The 16,372-nt window shown below is 61.1% G+C and overlaps 1 protein-coding gene and 1 long non-coding RNA gene across 7 annotated transcripts in view; one reads left to right on the top strand and one right to left on the bottom strand.

The window, feature by feature from the left end:
* LOC106695628 overlaps nt 1-2,219 on the bottom strand; it is a 14,829-nt gene extending 12,610 nt beyond the window's left edge. Inside the window, exon 1 of the long non-coding RNA XR_002827608.1 lies at nt 2,102-2,219. This is a non-coding gene — a long non-coding RNA (uncharacterized LOC106695628). The remainder of the gene's footprint in view (nt 1-2,101) is intronic.
* Nucleotides 1,628-15,067, top strand: GPRC5C (G protein-coupled receptor class C group 5 member C). Of its 6 annotated transcripts, none has more exons than XM_023748840.1 (5): nt 1,628-1,748; nt 8,068-9,150; nt 11,011-11,105; nt 13,084-13,233; nt 14,902-15,067. In XM_023748840.1, exons 2-5 carry the CDS (start codon nt 8,100-8,102, stop codon nt 14,932-14,934), a joined length of 1,329 nt encoding a protein of 442 aa, XP_023604608.1. In that variant the 5' UTR covers nt 1,628-1,748; nt 8,068-8,099; the 3' UTR covers nt 14,935-15,067. The 6 variants fall into 6 exon arrangements, with proteins under 6 accessions (XP_023604608.1, XP_023604606.1, XP_006108271.3 ...); XM_023748838.1 differs by lacking the exon at nt 1,628-1,748 and adding an exon at nt 1,886-2,042; XM_006108209.3 differs by lacking the exon at nt 1,628-1,748 and adding an exon at nt 2,260-2,428.
* The last annotated feature ends 1,305 nt before the right edge of the window (nt 15,068-16,372 follow it).

Raw genomic sequence — 16,372 nt, 5'->3', positions numbered from 1 at the left:
CAGCCTTGCCCTGCCTGGGCCTAGATGTAGGGGCGAGACTTGCTTCTTGGGCGAGGTCTCTGTAGGGTGAAGGGGTTCCTTCCCAAAGCTTGAGAGCACATTGAGAGGGAGCCACAATTCACCGGTGTCTCCCGGAGGTCTCTTAGACCTCTCCCATCTCCCCAACTCCCTTCCCCCACACCCTTCCCGCCTCTCTGAATAGCAGGTCACTTATGCTAATGAGCGACCCCTCTCGGCACACTGACTTGGGCATCAGTTAAAGAAGCTGCAGCCCTGGGCCCGTGGCTCTCGGTCAGACCGGCTGCTCCCCGTTTCATGGTGGGCACCCGGGCTGCCTGGGCCTTGCGTGGGGGTGGGGGTGGAGTTAAGGCAGGGAATTGCGCTCTTCCGCTTCATATTTCAAAGAACTGAAAGAATTCCCTCATCTCCCAGCCCAGCCTGCGAGGACCAGGCACAGGAAGGGAGACAGGGCTCTAGGAAACCTGGGCCCCACTGCCAGCTCCTGCCGCTGAGCAAACAGTCCCTCCCAGAGTCCGAAACGGCGGTGCGCGCGAGGGGAGGCGCGGCCCGAGGTTTATCGCTCGGGCAGCTCGGGTGATTCACGGAGTTAGACTCCTGGTTGTCATAGATTGAGGCTCGCAAACAAACAGCCGGAGAGGTTCCCCTCCTCCACCTGGCCACCCCGTAGCCCGAGACCAGCTGCCACCCCTCCTCCCGCTGCGCTCTCCCCCTCCCCCCCGCCCTTCCTCCACCCTCTGCCCCCCTCCCCGGGCGCTCCAGGCAGAGCAAACACGCCCCGCCACCGGCAGGCTCCGACCGCGCGCCTCGGGCGATCCCCCAGGCAACTAGCGTCACGAGACCCAGCACCCGGGAGACCCAGCGCCCTGCCCTCCCTCCGTGTCCCCGGGGCCCCGGCCAGGCCTAACCACCTCTCCCTTCCCGGTGCCCGCGGCCCCGCCGGGCCTCCCGCGCGCGCTAACTAGGCCCCGCTGGGCGCCCGGGACCGCTCAGCCCACCTCGCGGGAGCCCGCAGCCTCGGGGGAAGGCAGGCGCCGGAAAATCTCCTCTTGTTTACCGGGCCGGGGAGGCCCCAGCTCGGATTCGCTTCCTCAATTCTGCGGCTCCCTTTCTGCGGGTTCCTGGAGGGGAAAGGGGGGCCGCCCGCTGATCCTACCCCGGAGCAGGGAGTGGAGGTGGGGCGTGGAGAGGGCCGAGGGTACCCGAACTCGTGGAAAAGTCCCCGGGCGATGGGAAGGGCAGGACGGGGAGTGAGGGCCGACGCCCCGCAGCGCCGAGTCCTCCCGGGCCAGGTTAAACGCGGCACCCAGGGGAGCCGAAGCAGAAGGCTCATTAGGACAAGTCGGCACAGGGAACGGGGGCGCGGGGAGAGGAGCACGCGCTCAGAGTTGGCCCGAGTCTGGGCGGGTCCCTGGAAACCCAGGCGCGGGTTAGTTCGGGTTTGGGGCGAAGTTTGCTCACGGTCCCGAGCGGTTCTGAGCTCGGCCCGCTGCCTGAGGGGCGCGCACAGTGGTGTTCCCACGCACACTCGGTGGCCCAGGTGTTGGGGAAGAACCGCGCACGCAGGAGGCGGACGCTCGGTGCGGTGTGTCCACGTGTGCAAGCTCGGGGAGGGGAGGGGGCGCAGAAGGTGTGACAAAGGCGGACTTTGTGTCTGAGCGTGCGGCTCGCTCCGGCCCGGAGCGGCGAGCTGTGTCTGGCGAGGGTCTCACGGGAGACCCGGGACGAAGGTGACAAAGACTAGGTGTCCACCACGGAGAGACGCCCGGGGTGGCCCACAGGACGTGCCTGGGAACGCGCGCTGGTACGCGGGGAGGGAGAGCCCGCTCGCGAGGTGGGCTGGGCTGCACCCCCAGATCGCTTTCTGGAGAGAGAAGCGCCGAGTCCAGAGAACAGTGCGCGCGAGTGTGCGCGCGCCCGCGTGCGGGGGGCGTGGCGGTCAACAGCAACAACCCACTGGCCGGCTCCGCCAGAAACTCCGGCCTCCCGCCCGGGCCGGGAAGTGCGACTCGCCGGAGCTGGAGGTGAGTCGCTGGGGGAGGGCTGGGCGGGCTTTGTTACAGTGTAAACCGATTGCACATACCTGGGGCCGCGCTCGCCCGATAAGCGCCTGGATGGGGGTGATGTCACGGTAGTGCCGGCGCCGGCCCACCCTCGCCGAGAGAAAGGAGCCGAGCGCGGGGAGAGGCCAGCGTGAGAGCGAGCGCCCGAGCTTGGCCAGCACAGCCCCAGTCCGGGGAGAGGCAGGCCCCCGAGCCCCGAGCTCCCGCCCCGGCCCAGGCACCCTCCGCCAGGGCTGGGCCTGGCCCCGCGCCCTGCACCGCGTCCCTCCCACCTCCGCCCGCGCCTCGCCTGGGGCTGGAGTTGGCCCCAAACCCCGCGCCGGAGCCGGCCCGGCGGCGCGTCCCAGGTAAGGGCTGCTGCCTTCTCTGCCCTCCCCTCCCCTCGCCGCCCGGAAGAGTCGGGTTGGGCCGGCGGGGAGTGGACGGGGGCAGAGAACCCGGGGGCGGAGGACGCCGCTCCAGCCCCGCTGGGTCGCAGAAACTTTCCAAACCTGCTAGGGACTGGGGGCGGGGGAACCCGGCCGGCGGCTCGGAGCGGGAGGCGGCGGGGAGAGCTCCACAATTAGGATCTCCAAGGTGTGCCCCCTCCAGCCCCACTCCCTCCGCGGGGCTCCAGTCCACAGCGACTTGTGGGCGGGTGTCCTTTCCCCTGCCCGCTACGGCGCACGGGAGGGCAGGTTTCGGAGGCCAGAGAAAATGGGGAGAGCCCGGCTGCCCGGCTCCTTCTGCTCCGGGGTTCAGGGGAGCGTCGCTGCGGGCCCCATGGGGCGGGGGTGGGGGTGGTGAAGAGGGGAGCACTCAGTCTTGCTGCGCGAAGTTTGGGATTTCAGACGATCCCAGAGCCTCGACTTCTGGCAGCGTGGCTTCTAGATCCCTTCCCTCCCCCCACCCTCGATGGCTTTTCCAGGGCCCTTTCGGCCTCCGAGGTGGAGTAGCGCCCCTGCAGCCCCAGGCCGGCAGTTTTACACCCAGGAAAACCCCGTCGCTCAAGAATTCCACAGTGTTGACCCTAAAGCTGGGTGTTTGCTCCTGGAGGCCATCCCCCACCCCCTTGAGCCTTAATGTGTGGCTGGGGGGTGGGGGTGGGGGGTGGGGGGTGAGGGGTGGGGGGTGGGGCACATTCCAGAGTGACAGTTCCAGAGCAGACCTTTGGATGGGGGACTTCCAGGTTTCAGAACGCTCTGGAATTTTGGCCCAAATGCGCACCCGTGTGGAGGTCTAGGCTGGGGTTCCAGGAAACCCCCCAAAATCCTCCCCCCCCAACACACTCACACACCTGGACACTGAGGTAGCTCCTTCCAGGACCCGAGAGGAAGGAGGATGGACGGGAGAAGGGGAGGAGGCGGGAGGGCTGTCAGTGGGTCCATCCGTCTCTCCTGAGGCTGCTGAGTGGCGGCAGCCGGGGAGGAAGGAGGATGCTCAGGGTCACTCCTGGGGGAGCCTGGTGCCTCCGGGAGGGCGCTCTAAGGGTCACTGCCCTCTTGGGAGGTAACCTGGCCGGCGTCTGTATCTCTGTTACTCCTGAGCCTGAGAGACCCATGGGCCCGGGATGTGAAGCATGGGGTGCTCTTTTGGGGGTGGCTCTCAGGCCTTTATGTGAATTGAGGGCGAAGGGGAGGAAGTCGGCTGCTGGAAAAGTGGGAAGGCGCCGCATCCTTGCTGGGTGAAGCCAGTCGGGGCTGGCTGGGCCCTGAGCCCACTGGCCCTCCGTGGCCTCTCTGCTCCCCCAGGGGGAACGCGGGCAGCAGGGGATTCTGGAACTGGGTTGGGCGGAGTGGCTGAGCCTGGGGAGAGGCTGGTTTCAGAGGTGATTAAAGACACTTGTATGGCTGATGGCAGGGAGCGCATGACGCAACGGGGCCCTTTGGTCCAGAAAAGATCTATCGGAGGCAGAGGGAGGGCCCCCTCCTGGGTCCCACCGAGAACCGTGAAGCAGAAGGTGTGACCCCGAAAGGAAGGAGGCAGGGCTGGCAGGGAAGTGGGCAGAGTCCGTCCAGTGAGTGATTTTCAGGTGCCCGCAGTGTCCAAGGCAAGGCGTTCAGTGTGTCTTGCTCGCGACCCTCAGACCTCGGAGCCTGGTAAGGGAGACATGAGCACACACGATTCTAACACTCCGGTCTCAGAAGGCTCAGCCTCGCAAAGCAGGCTCTAGTGACCCATGGGAGGGAGAGTCCCCAGGCAGAGCTGGGTCCGTTTCATTGAAGTCCGTTCCCCCTTCAACATCTTAAAGGTGGCACCCGCTGACTGGCTCAATCTGCACTCCTGGAGGTCAGATTCCAGGGGTCGCTGTCCTGGGCAGTGGACAAGAGCCGGGTCCACCCGGCCCAATTTCCCCACCGAGTCAGTGTATCTTGTCTCCCCGCTCGCCCTTGCTTTTGCCAGGGAGTGGGAGACAGGAGACCTATCAGGCGGGAAGATGTGTTGCCTCTGGGGATGGCAGGTTTCAAGGCCTCATGTTACCTGGATGGGGAGGAGGGGCGCGTTCCTGTTTCCTTCCCTGGAAATCCCCATGTTGGGGCCACCGAGGGGAGACTTGCAGGGGATGGCCCTGGCCCCGGGGTACAGGCAGTATGGATCTAAGAGCAGGATGGATCGAGAAGGAGTGGCCTATATGGGTCGCAGGGCTAAATGGGGCTTGGTGTGGTGTTTTCGTAAAGACGTGGCTGTTGTCAGACTTGAACTTGTGGCATCAGCTTAGCATCCTTCCTCCCACGTCCACCCAGGCCGTGGATCTTATGTTGGAAAGGATCTCTCAATCGGCCCACTCCGGCTTCCCTTGGGTCTGGATCTTTCAACTGGATGAATGTGTCCTCAGCAAATCGCTTGTCTGTGCCATGTGCCAGACTCAAATCTTAAAGCACACCCTGGTTATGCCGCCATCAGGCAACAGAACAGCCTTCCGTGGCTCCCCTTGCCGTTAGAATAATGCTCCAAACCCCTTCCCTGCAGCATTTCTCCTCTGACTTCCCTAGCAACTCAGTTCACGCGTGGGGAGCTTGATGGAAGGTCCTCGTTCTGCCTCTTCTGCCCCCTGGGCTGGAGGCGCTTCCTTCTCTGTGTTTCTGTCCTGCTTTCTCTCCCCCAGAGGTCACGTCTGCTGTGTGACCAATAAAATATATATTTTTATTGATTTTTTTACAGAAAGGAAGGGAGAGGGATAGAGAGTTAGAAACATCGAAGAGAGAGAAACATCGATCAGCTGCCTCCTGCACACCCCCCACTGGGGATGTGCCTGCAACCAAGGCACATGCCCCTGACTGGAATCGAACCCGGGACCCTTCAGTCCGCAGGCCGACACTATCCACTGAGCCAAACTGGTCAGGGTTACCTTATTCTTTACTGTGTAATTTTCTTGTAGATCTATCTTACCTCTCCTGTTAGATTTTTTTTAAAAAATGTATTTCTTTATTGATTTCAGAGAGGAAGGAAGAGGGAGAGGGAGAGAGAGAAACATCAATGATGAGAGAGAATCATTGATCAGCTGCCTCCTGCACGCCCCCTACTGGGGATCGAGCCCGCAACCCGGGAAGAGGCAGGTGGGATGAATGAGAAGCCCTTGAAGATGTGCAGATGCCGGGAGGCTAAGTCTGGGTGGCCATTCTCAGGGTGCGGTTCCTCATCTCCCAACTTCACCCTAAGTGCTGGCTGCCTTGCTGTGAGCCAGAGATGCCCAAGATGGGCCGAGTGCTTAGGATCCTGTAGTGAAGTAAGACACCGTAAGGTCCCTCCTGGAGCGGTTCAGCGTTTCTCCTTACCCCTCAGCCCTTCCTGACTCCCTTCTCGTTCCCACACTTGTAAATACAGCGTGTGCTTTCTTGATCTACAATTACACACAGTCTCGGCAAAAGATTATTTAAGTCACGACGTAGGGGAAACCAGCTTTTACATTGGAAGCCAAGAGAAGTGCCAGTTATTTAGGGGAAAAAAAAACGATAGAAAATTTCACACAGAATGTTAATTTATTACGAGTGGATGGGTGGTCACTTCTTAAGGTGTTTAAATGTCTAATGGCTATGTTGTACACCTGGAACTAACATAATGTTGTATGTCAACTGTAATTGAAAAAGAATTTAATTAAAAAAGAGTTAATGGGAAAAGCAAGCTTAATTGAACGATGAGGAGGTAGCTGAGAAGGTGGAGATGCCTAAAATATCTTTAAGGGGCACGTGGGATATCCTGACGGTTGTTGAAAATGGGGGATCTTGATTATGTCAGTTTCACTTAATTTATGAATTTTCTTTTTCCTGACAGTAGCAGTGTCCTACTTAATTGTGGAGAGACGATTTATATTGACTGAGATTTAGGATCTTTTGTTTCCTTTTAGAAATTAAGGAACCAGGAATGGTAAAAACATAAGGGACTAAACCTCCCCCCTCTCCCTCTCCCTCTCCCTCTCCCTCCCACCCCCAAAATGGGAAGAGAGGTGGTGGGGAGGCTAGAGTTGGATCATGCCATTCCCCTGCCAGCCACTAGTGGTCACTGTCAGCACAGGAAAGCTGGGTTGCTGTCTTTCTGGCCAGTTCCTGGGCCCACGGTACGAGGAAGAGGCAGGGTTATTATCACTAGTATTTGAGCATAGAATACCTTTAAATGTGGAGCACCTGCATTATATAGAATTTCGGAATTTATAACTTAACGTTTAGAGCATTCACATTTTCTGTTCCCCAAGTACATGTAAAGCCCTTGGTTGGAAAACTCATTGATTTGGTCTTGTATTTCTCTTAACCTCCACATTCTGTACTTCCACCTCATACAGGGAACATCCACTTGCCATTGAGAGCAGAGCTTGGCTTCCTTTGGTAAAGCTGCAGCCGGAATGGCCGAATGAGTGGCTAGAATAATAAGTTCGCTTCCTGGTGTGAATAAAAGACATTTTTCTTGCTTCCAGCGGCAGTGTTTTAGAGTTTTCCATTATAGATTCATTCCTTTGGGTTTTGCATTGCCCTTGCCTGGTTCTTGCTTTTAAAATGTGAGCGCCTCGTAGGAGAAGTTTCGCATTAAGTCATTAACTCCCTCGCTGGGAAATTACTTAATCCTGACGCTTATGCATTTGAGCTACACAGAGAACTTTGGATTCTGAAGAGAGGCTTTGGCACTAAAAGTGGGAGAGTGAAGGGCAGAAAAGGGAAGTGGGAGGGAGGGGTCAGGGGGAAGTGCTGATAAGTACAACTTTCAACTCTCTTCATTTTTTTTTTATTCTCTTCCTTTTTTCTGGCTGCACGTGCCTGTCACAGGGGCTTGTGAAATACTTGTTGAATGAATGAATGATGGACTCAGTGAACTTAGGCTGATTCACCATGGACTCTGGCATCCCATAGACAGCGTGCAGGGGCATGGTATCTGGCCTACGGAACGCTGGGAGTCCCAGGGCAAGAGAGGAAGTGCTGAATGGGTGGCATGCTTGGTTTTGACTTGCTCATAAACCCCGCCCCCGCCCCCCCACCCCCCCCAGGGCTGTAAGAACTCAGGGAATATTTAGATCCACATTATGGGGGTGGGACCTGAAAATGCAATGACAATTCCTTCCTCTTCCCTGAATAGGAATGACAAATGGGCTTCGTCTCATTTGCCTCTCTGGTCGGTTGGCAGGCCTTCCAGGAGTTCTGTGTTAAGAAGGATTCTGGCCCTAACCGGTTTGGCTCAGTGGATAGAGCGTTGGCCTGCAGACTGAAAGGTCCCAGGTTCGATTCCGGCCAAGGGCATGTACCCTGGTTGCGGGCATATCCCCAGTACAGGGTGTGCAGGAGGCAGCTGATCGATGTTTCTCTCTCATTGATGTTTCTAACTCTCTATCCCTCTCTCTTCCTCTCTGTGAAAAATCAATAAAATATATTTTAAAAAAAAAAAGAAGGATTCTGAAGCCCAGGGGGACAGTCTCCTGATCAGCGTGCACCGTCCGCCCTGGTTCAGGCCCCGGGAAGCAGCACCCACGTCAGCGTCTGGCTTTGGGGAGGACTGATTGTGCCTTTTCTCCCTCCGTCTTTAGGGACCCCGCGGGAGCCTGGCCTGGGAGCCAGGATGGCCACCCACAGAGCCTTGCTGACCTGCCTGGGACTGCTGCTCTTCCCGTTCCCTGGGGCGCAGGCCCAGAACCGAGCCCCGCCCGGCTGCAGCCCGGACCTCAACCCCCTCTACTATAACCTGTGTGACCGCTCCGGGGCCTGGGGCATCGTCTTGGAGGCCGTGGCCGGGGCGGGCGTGGTCACCACCTTTGTCCTCACCATCGTCCTTGTGGCCAGCCTGCCCTTCGTGCAGGACACCAAGAAGCGCAGCCTGTTGGGGACCCAGGTGTTCTTCCTGCTGGGGACCCTGGGCCTCTTCTGCCTCGTGTTCGCCTGCGTGGTGAAGCCCGACTTCTCCACCTGCGCCTCCCGGCGCTTCCTCTTCGGGGTCCTGTTCGCCATCTGCTTCTCCTGCCTGGTGGCCCACGTCTTTGCCCTCAACTTCCTGGCCCGAAAGAACCACGGGCCGCGGGGCTGGGTGCTCTTCGCCGTGGCTCTGCTGCTGACCCTGGTGGAGGTGATCATCAACACCGAGTGGCTGATCATTACGCTGGTCCGGGCCGTGGGCGAGGACGGCGCCCTGGGCAACGGCAGCACGGGCGGGGCCGCGGCCTCCCCCTGCGACATCGCCAACATGGACTTCGTCATGGCGCTCATCTACGTCATGCTGCTGCTGCTGGGCGCCTTCACGGGGGCCTGGCCCGCCCTGTGCGGCCGCTTCAAGCGCTGGCGGAAGCACGGGTTCTTCGTGCTGCTCACCACGGCCACCTCCATCGCCATCTGGGTGGTGTGGATCATCATGTACACCTACGGCAACCGGCAGCGCAACAGGCCCGCCTGGGACGACCCCACGCTGGCCATCGCCCTGGCCGCCAACGCCTGGGCCTTTGTCCTCTTCTACGTCATCCCTGAGGTGTCCCAGGTGACCAAGGCCAGCCCGGAGCAGAGCTACCAGGGGGACCTGTACCCCACCCGGGGCGTGGGCTATGAGACCATCCTGAAAGAGCAGAAGGGCCAGAGCATGTTTGTGGAGAACAAGGCGTTCTCCATGGACGAGCCAGCCTCGGGTAGGTCCCGGGGCCCCTCCCGGCCCTTCTTCCTCCACGTCGTTCACTGCAGGACGGGGCTGGTCTGGAGCCAGCTCCCTGAGGTTTACCCGTGGTGTTCTGCCTTAAACTCCCTTCGTTCCATTTCTTCAAAAAAAATTTTTTTTACTATAGTCAATGTAACTCACGAATATATTTTCAACGTAAAAATCTCAAACATTACAGAGAAACAAAATTTCTCCCAACTGTTTCCCCAGTTCCTTCCTGTGCATCCCCAGAGCTGACTGTCGATTGGTATTTTAGCTGCACGTGCCTCAGTTTCCTCGTCTGTAAAATGGGGATGATACAGATCCTGCTCCAGAGGATTCTGATGAGGACTCATTAATGCGCGGGCCTGGCGCTCGGAAGGCGCGCTGGGAGCATGAGCCATCAGCTGGGCGTGTTACTGTTATTTTATTCTTATCATCATTATCCCTCCGGAACTTGTTTTCCTCTTACGTACCGCCCCCTAGTCATCCTGGTTTCCTTTAAAAGTCTTGTCAGTTGATTTTTTCCCTTTTTGATAAAAGCACTCATGCCCCATCCAGTCTAAAGCAGCCCCCGCTGTCCCGCGGCTGCTCCCCGAGCTCCTGCCCAGGCTCTGTTAATGGGACAGGTTTTCCTGGCAGAGCCCAGCTCGGTGGTCCGGGTGCCGGGTGCCGGGCAGTGGAAGAGGCGGGCAGGGGAGTGAAGCTTTGAAACCTGTGCGTCCCCGCCCCGGAAGCAGCTTGGGAAGCAGGAGTGGGATGGCCCTTCTCCGGGAGACCTGGCCAGGGGAGCTCACCGCTCCCGCAAGGAGTCCTCTCTGGCGTTGGTACACGGGGAGGACCACGAGCCTTTATGGAGCACCTGCCGTGAGCCAGGCGCTGTGCCTTTCTCGGTGTGTCCTAGGCGTGCACCTCGCGCGCTTTCTCAGCCCGTGTGTTTGTCGGGGCCAAACGCTCCCAGCCTTTGTCCTCTCAGGGCAAACAGCTGGGGCTGTGAGGGTTTCTTTCCCTTTAGTTATTTATTTTTTTCTCCAAATGGAAAAATCAATCATCGCCTGAGCCCGGCACTTAGAAGTGCTATGTGGCTGTGGTCCCTCGGAGCTGCAGGGCCATCGGCCTGCAGCAGACAGACAGCCCTCCGCGGTGCCGGCCTCCAGGCCCAGCCCGTCTTGGGCCCGGGCTGGTCAGCAGGTTTCCTGAAACACCTGACGGCGCCCAGCGGGTGGAACAGGTCGGGAAGCCAGCTCCCCGCGGGAGGCTTGGGGAAGTGTTCCTGCCGCCGAAAATAGTCCTGGAGCCGGGCCCAGGGGCCGAGGGACAGGATGTGCGTGCAGTCCCCCTGGGGGGCTCTGGGCTGTGGGTCACGGGGAGTCGGTTCCCAGCTCTGGAGTCTGGGGCTGTGGGGTCTCTGCTGTATTTACCCCAGCGCCTGGCAGCTGGCCGGCTGCGGCGGAGGCCCGAGCTGGAGGCTGGCCATCTCGGAAGGCGGCTGAAGGCCTGTGTGCCCTGGTGGCCTCTGGCCCTGGAGGCAGATGGCGATGTGGATGTGAAGGTTGCTGACAGGAGCTGTTTTCTGAACTGACCAGGAAGGGGGGGTCCCCACACTGCAGGAAAGGCCGAGGGGAAGGCAAGCAGCCTCATGGCTCCCGTGCATCCGAACAAGGGGGTGTTGGGTTCCGGAGGGGCCCCCACACCCACAGCCTCACCCCCAAGCTGGCCGCCCCGGCCAGGCTCCCTCCTGGGTTAGATGTTACCCCCGGAAGTCTAGCCCCTCTCCCCGCCCCCGGGAGCCTTGCCCTCGGTTGGGAAAGGGAGCTGAGAGCCCAGCCTTCAAACCTCTCCTGTTTCCTTGCAGGCAAGAGACCAGTGTCACCGTACAGTGGGTACAACGGGCAGCTGCTGACCAGTGTGTACCAGCCCACCGAGATGGCCCTGATGCACAAAGGCCCGGTGAGTGGGGTCCCCGAGTCCCCAGGACCCTGCGGGAAGCCACGGAGCCCAGCCTCTGTGGGTGGGCAGAGGGCCGTGCGGCCGTGTGGGGCGGGGTGAGATGCAGGGAGTGGGGAGAAGGCAGGTGTCTCTCTCGGTGCCTCAGCCTCGGGGAACCCAGAGCCCCAGCTCCTGGTGCCTTTTCCTGGAGTCAGTGCATCCACCGCCTTCAGTTTTATTGCCATGGCACCTGCCCGGCCCGTGGCTTCGGGGTGTCGGGGTGTCACGCACTGAACAGAGGGCCTCGGCCAGCGGGGGTCATGCTTGGGGACTCCAGGGGACAGGGGACCAAGCCTGGGTAGGTGTTTACACTCCGACCACAGCTGTCTCCGGGGAGGCCCCTCCCCCGCCGCAGGCAGCCGCTCTCAGCCTCACACCTCCCCTGGGTCCGGGAAACCAGATGCTCCCTGAGCCCTGGGAGGGGGTGGGAACAGATTCACTCGCTCCATATATGTTCCTGCTCCTGGCTGGCAGACGCACGGGAGAGGTCGGGGGGAGAGGTCGGCGACCCGCCCTGGCAGGAGGCTGGGAACAGGAAGGAGGGAGGTCAGCAGGGTGGCGTTCTCACCCCTCCCGCTGGGAGCCTGGGTGAAGCCAGCTCCGAAACTCCCAACCCAGCCCTTCGGTCTCCCTATGCCTGACCCTGCGGCCGCCGGGAGCCGCGATGGGCAAAGGAGTTTCCAAACATGAGCAGAGTCTGCTGGGCCCCAGGGTGCCCTCGCTTGCCACCCTCCTTGCGAGGGGGGTGGAAGCTGGACTGACACAGTGATGCTCACAGTGTCCGCAGGCCTACGGCATCACCAGCACCTGGGATCTTACTAAAAATGCAATTGGGTGGGGCCAGTGCTGTGGTGAGTCCAGTGGTTAGCATCTCCTCAGTGACATCACCCTGAGGCATGATGGGAGTAGCCACCTGTAGAAATCTGCAAACCCTACTCATCAGGGCTTCCTCCCTTCCCGCCCAACCCCCGTTGTTAAACATTTGCCAGCCACGCACCCACCACCAGGTGTGGGTGAGGTTTAAACAGCCCAGGTGATTCTGATGCTCACCCGGGTCTGAGAACGCCCACAGGGATGTTCCCGGAGCTCCCAGGGCAGTGGTCGGCAAACTACGGCCCCTTGAGCGTGGCTCTTCCACAAAACACCACGTGCGGGCGCGCACGTACAGTGCGACTGAAACTTCGTGGCCACACTCAAGGGGCCAAAGAGCCGCATGTGGCTCGCGAGCCCCAGTTTGCCGACCACTGTACTAGGGGGTGGGGAGCTGGAGACCACCAGGTGGGCAACTTGGGGCCCTGGAGCCGCTGGGAGCTGGGGCGCCCAGGACCCTCTGCACCCTCAGCCGTGTCTCACCCACACAAGGACAGGACCGCTGCAGCTCGAACCAGGTTCCAGGCGCTAATTTGGGTCTGAGGTCTCCAAGACTTAAAATACTCCCACCCAAAAGCATTTGGGATTTAAGCCTCCAATCAGGCAGGCCAGCCCAGACTTCTAGAGGAGAAATATGTGGGCACAGCCAGGGCCTGGCACACCAGCAGCTATAATGCTGTTGGGGGTTGGAGGGCCAATGGCCGGACTCGGGAAAGCGTTTTGGAGGACAGGTCGCCTGTTCGCTCCAGACCGGTGACAGCAGCTCAGCGTGTTCACCCTCCACTGTCTCAAGGATCTGAGGAACAGTAGAGTCCTCGGGGAAGAGGGTCCTCCTGAATTGGTCAGACGGAGCAGAGTCTCCGGGAAGCACTCTTGGGGTTCTCGTTTCCTACGCCTCAGAGGCCGGGCCCTCTGCAGGGTGAGATAAGGGGCTGGAGGTCAGAGGTCGGCCGCTGGGGCCTGGCTGGGGGTGGGGAGGGGTGCCGGCAGGCCCCGCCTGCAGGAAGCCGCGTGTTTGTGCATCTGCGCTGGCGGAGCCTGGCTGAGACTTGCCTGCTCTTCCTTCCAGGCCGAGGGACCCTACGACGTCATCCTCCCACGGGCCACCGCCAACAGCCAGGTGATGGGCAGTGCCAACTCCACCCTGCGGGCTGAAGACATGTACGCGGCGCAGAGCCACCAGGCAGCCACGGCCCCGAAAGATGACAAGAACTCTCAGGTCTTTAGAAACCCCTACGTGTGGGACTGATTCGGCGCCAGGAGGCCGCGGGCCGATGCGGGGAGGGCCCTGGGGGCCTGGCCTGGGCCAGGGACAGCCCAGGGGCCCCGGGCCCTCCTGCTCCCCGTACCCCTCGATGGCTCAGGGCAGCTTGTGCCTCAGCCGTGAGGCCCTGCCTGGTGGCCAGGGTTTCGTGGCGTCCCAGGTGCCCCTGCCCACTCCTCAGTGTTTGTGGAGTCGAGGAGCCACTGCCGGCTTCATGCCAGGGTCCCCTCCAGGGGTCACGCTCCAGCCAAATAGTGTTCTTCTTGGGGGGTGGCCTCGCAGCACCTGCGTTCTCTGGGTCTTTGGAGAGATTCCTGCAACCTCGAGAGATTTCACAGGCTCTGCCCCGGGCCTTGCTCCTCTGTGAGGAACAAGGTGCCTAATAAACACGTTCTTTCTGCTTTGTTAACGCTTCCTCTGGGAATGTCGTTTCTGACCCGGCTCTGGGTTTCCGACGAACCGCTCCTCCTCCGCCCACGGGTGGCTCCTTCCGCCTCCTCCCTCCAAACCCAGCTCACGTGACAGCTGCCCTTGTCTGTGCGATGGGATAGCTGACACCTGCACGCAGGGAAGGATCCGTCCGCTGAGCCTGTGTCCCTGCTGTGTGGGCTCACAGTGAACCGGGCCAGCTCCTGTCTGGGGGCTCGTCCATCATCTGAGCTCGTCTGGAATCGGACAGCTTTCCTCCGGGTCCCCCTCCACTGGCTGTACGTGGGGACCGAGCTGGGAGGTGGCCCACCAGCAGGCACCCTGCAGAGGGTGCTGGTAAGGGAGGGCGTGCCAGGGAAGACGGGCTACCCTCCGCCCCTCAGTGGGGACGGGGGTCCAGATCTTTAGGGCACAGGTGGAGCCTCCCTCTGCTCCGTGCTCTTAGGCCACTGACCAGGTGGGTTCACACGGTGGGGAGGGTGGGGCCACGTTCTGGTTGGGTTCACTCCTGGGCAGGAATTATTCAAGCGCCAGTTTGCTCAGGCCCCTGCGGTGAAGCACCAGCTCCCTGGCACCCCCGTGGCTGCCCCCGGAGGTGGGCAGGCCGTTCTCCTTTCCAGAGTCCAAATCCCAGAACTGTTCCTTTTTAGGGTTCGACGGGGCCGTAGGGGAAAGTTGGGGGTTAGCTCTCCTGCCCCCTGCTTGAGGTCAGCAAACTGATCCCAGGGAGCCTGCACAGCCTCCCCAGGACACGGCCTCCCCAGGACACGGCCTCCCCAGGACCAGGCAGGCTTTCTCCGGACCCCGACTTCCAGGGTCCCGGGACAGCCGGCCGGCCCAGGGCCCGCGGCGCAGACAAGCAGCAGTGTCCTGACCCTTGGACACGGGTCATGGCCTCGCGAGGGGACTGCCAAGCCCGCCCCTCCCAGGCCTGGGAATGTCTCTCCCCGACGAGCCAGAAGCTATTTTCTGACACCGGTTGTAGGAAAAAAATGTCCTGTTGGGAGGGAGAGAAAGGTGGCCGGAAGAGAGGAATGGACCTTCGCCCGAGCCTCTCCTATGTCAGACTGCACCAGCCCCCGCCCCCCCCCCCCGCCCCCCGGGGACGCCCAATGCTTTTTTTAGTAAAAACCCCGCGGTTGTGCCCCGAGCAGTGGGGTCCCCTTTGACTGTTGTTCTTTCTGGTTACTTTAGGGTCAGTCCCCGCAAAGTAAAACGAGATGGTAGACGCCTGTGGCCTGGACTGCACGCCGTCCTCATGTCCTCAGTCCTCTGTCCTGGCTGGCAGGGCCCTGCACCTTTCCCTCCTTGGTCACTGGAGCTGGGAGGGCCCGGAGGCCTCCGATCTGGAGCAGTGGACCAAGTGGGGCGGCGGGGGGGCGAAGGGGGAGGGCGGGGAACGACTGTGAAACCCGAGGCTTAGGGCTGGGGCTCCAGGGCCACCCCTACCTGCCCTGCCCAGCCTCTCCTGGTCCCCAAGTGAGGCCACAAGGAGCTGTCTGCAGACCAGCCTGCCTCCATCCCCCTCGTGACACCCTCCCCCACATCACAGCCCCTGTCCTCATGCGGTGGCTCTGCAGGGGCCACCCTCAGATGACCCTGTCTGCACACCGTGGGCCTCCTTGGCCATCTTGCTGGTGTCCAGCATCAGCCTGTCCCTCTGCATGCGGTGAATCGAGGAGGAGCTCCGTGAGTCTTTGGAGCCACACCCTGGCGGGAGCTGCCCCCTGCCTTTCTCACCGGGGCCATCACCGAGTGAACCGGGGAAGGCCGAGAGCTGGGGCAGGGCTCGTTCGAGCCTGGACAGCTGTGCCTCTTCGTGGCCTGAGGGCCCTGGACCTGAGCCTCGGCCGTGCTTCACTCCGCGCCCCTCTGCACGCGACCCGCCTTCCTCACCTTCGATGGACCGGGTCCCATGGAGACACAAGGTGGGGCTGGGGCTGCATTCTCGGGGACCAGTTGACAGTCCTGGGCCACGCGGACGGGGGTCTAGGCCTCTTCCAGGACAGACCTGTGGGACTCGGGGAGGACCCTCAGATAAGTGGCATCTGGGCTGAACACTGCCATTTCCTGGTGGGCAGGGGAAAGGTGCCGTGGGCACCTCCATGTGCTGGTGCTGCGCTCCACACCCAGGATGCCCAGGGGGTCCTGACGCCCCCCGGGGAAGTGGGGACATCCGCGGGGCCTGTGTGATGCTGGCACCAAGGACGGGAGGTGCACGGCTCTGGGTTTGTGGGGACAGCTCTGTAGCATCGTCTCCCTGGCCTTGTCCTGCTCTCTGGTATCTGACAGCAGGCTCGTCCAAGAGGGGCCTCCCCAGGTGCAGTTCTCACCCCAGCATCACCTCTGGGGCCGTGTGAGGGCCAGGACCAGAGCAGGGGAGGTCACCCTGCAGTCAGGCCCACAGCTCCAGTGCTGCCCCCTGCTGCCTGCACCTGTGCCTTGGCCCCGGAGTCTCCCCAGAGAGGCGTTGGGTGAGCCGGCCCAGTAGATGAGAGTAGGGCTGTCCCCCCAAGTGTGATAAACCCCCGCCACACACACACCCCATTTACCATCCGTTGTACCGGGTTGTCAGTTCCAAGAGTGGAGTGTAACTTCCCTCTGATGGAAGAGAAGGGGGAGCTCTGGGCCTCGGACTTCTCCTGATCTAGGTTAGTGGCCCCAG

Source organism: Myotis lucifugus, unplaced genomic scaffold (genome assembly GCF_000147115.1).
Source record: "Myotis lucifugus unplaced genomic scaffold, Myoluc2.0 scaffold_1902, whole genome shotgun sequence".
Taxonomy (NCBI): Eukaryota; Metazoa; Chordata; class Mammalia; order Chiroptera; family Vespertilionidae; genus Myotis; species Myotis lucifugus.
This window is presented reverse-complemented; position numbering and strand designations above follow the sequence as displayed.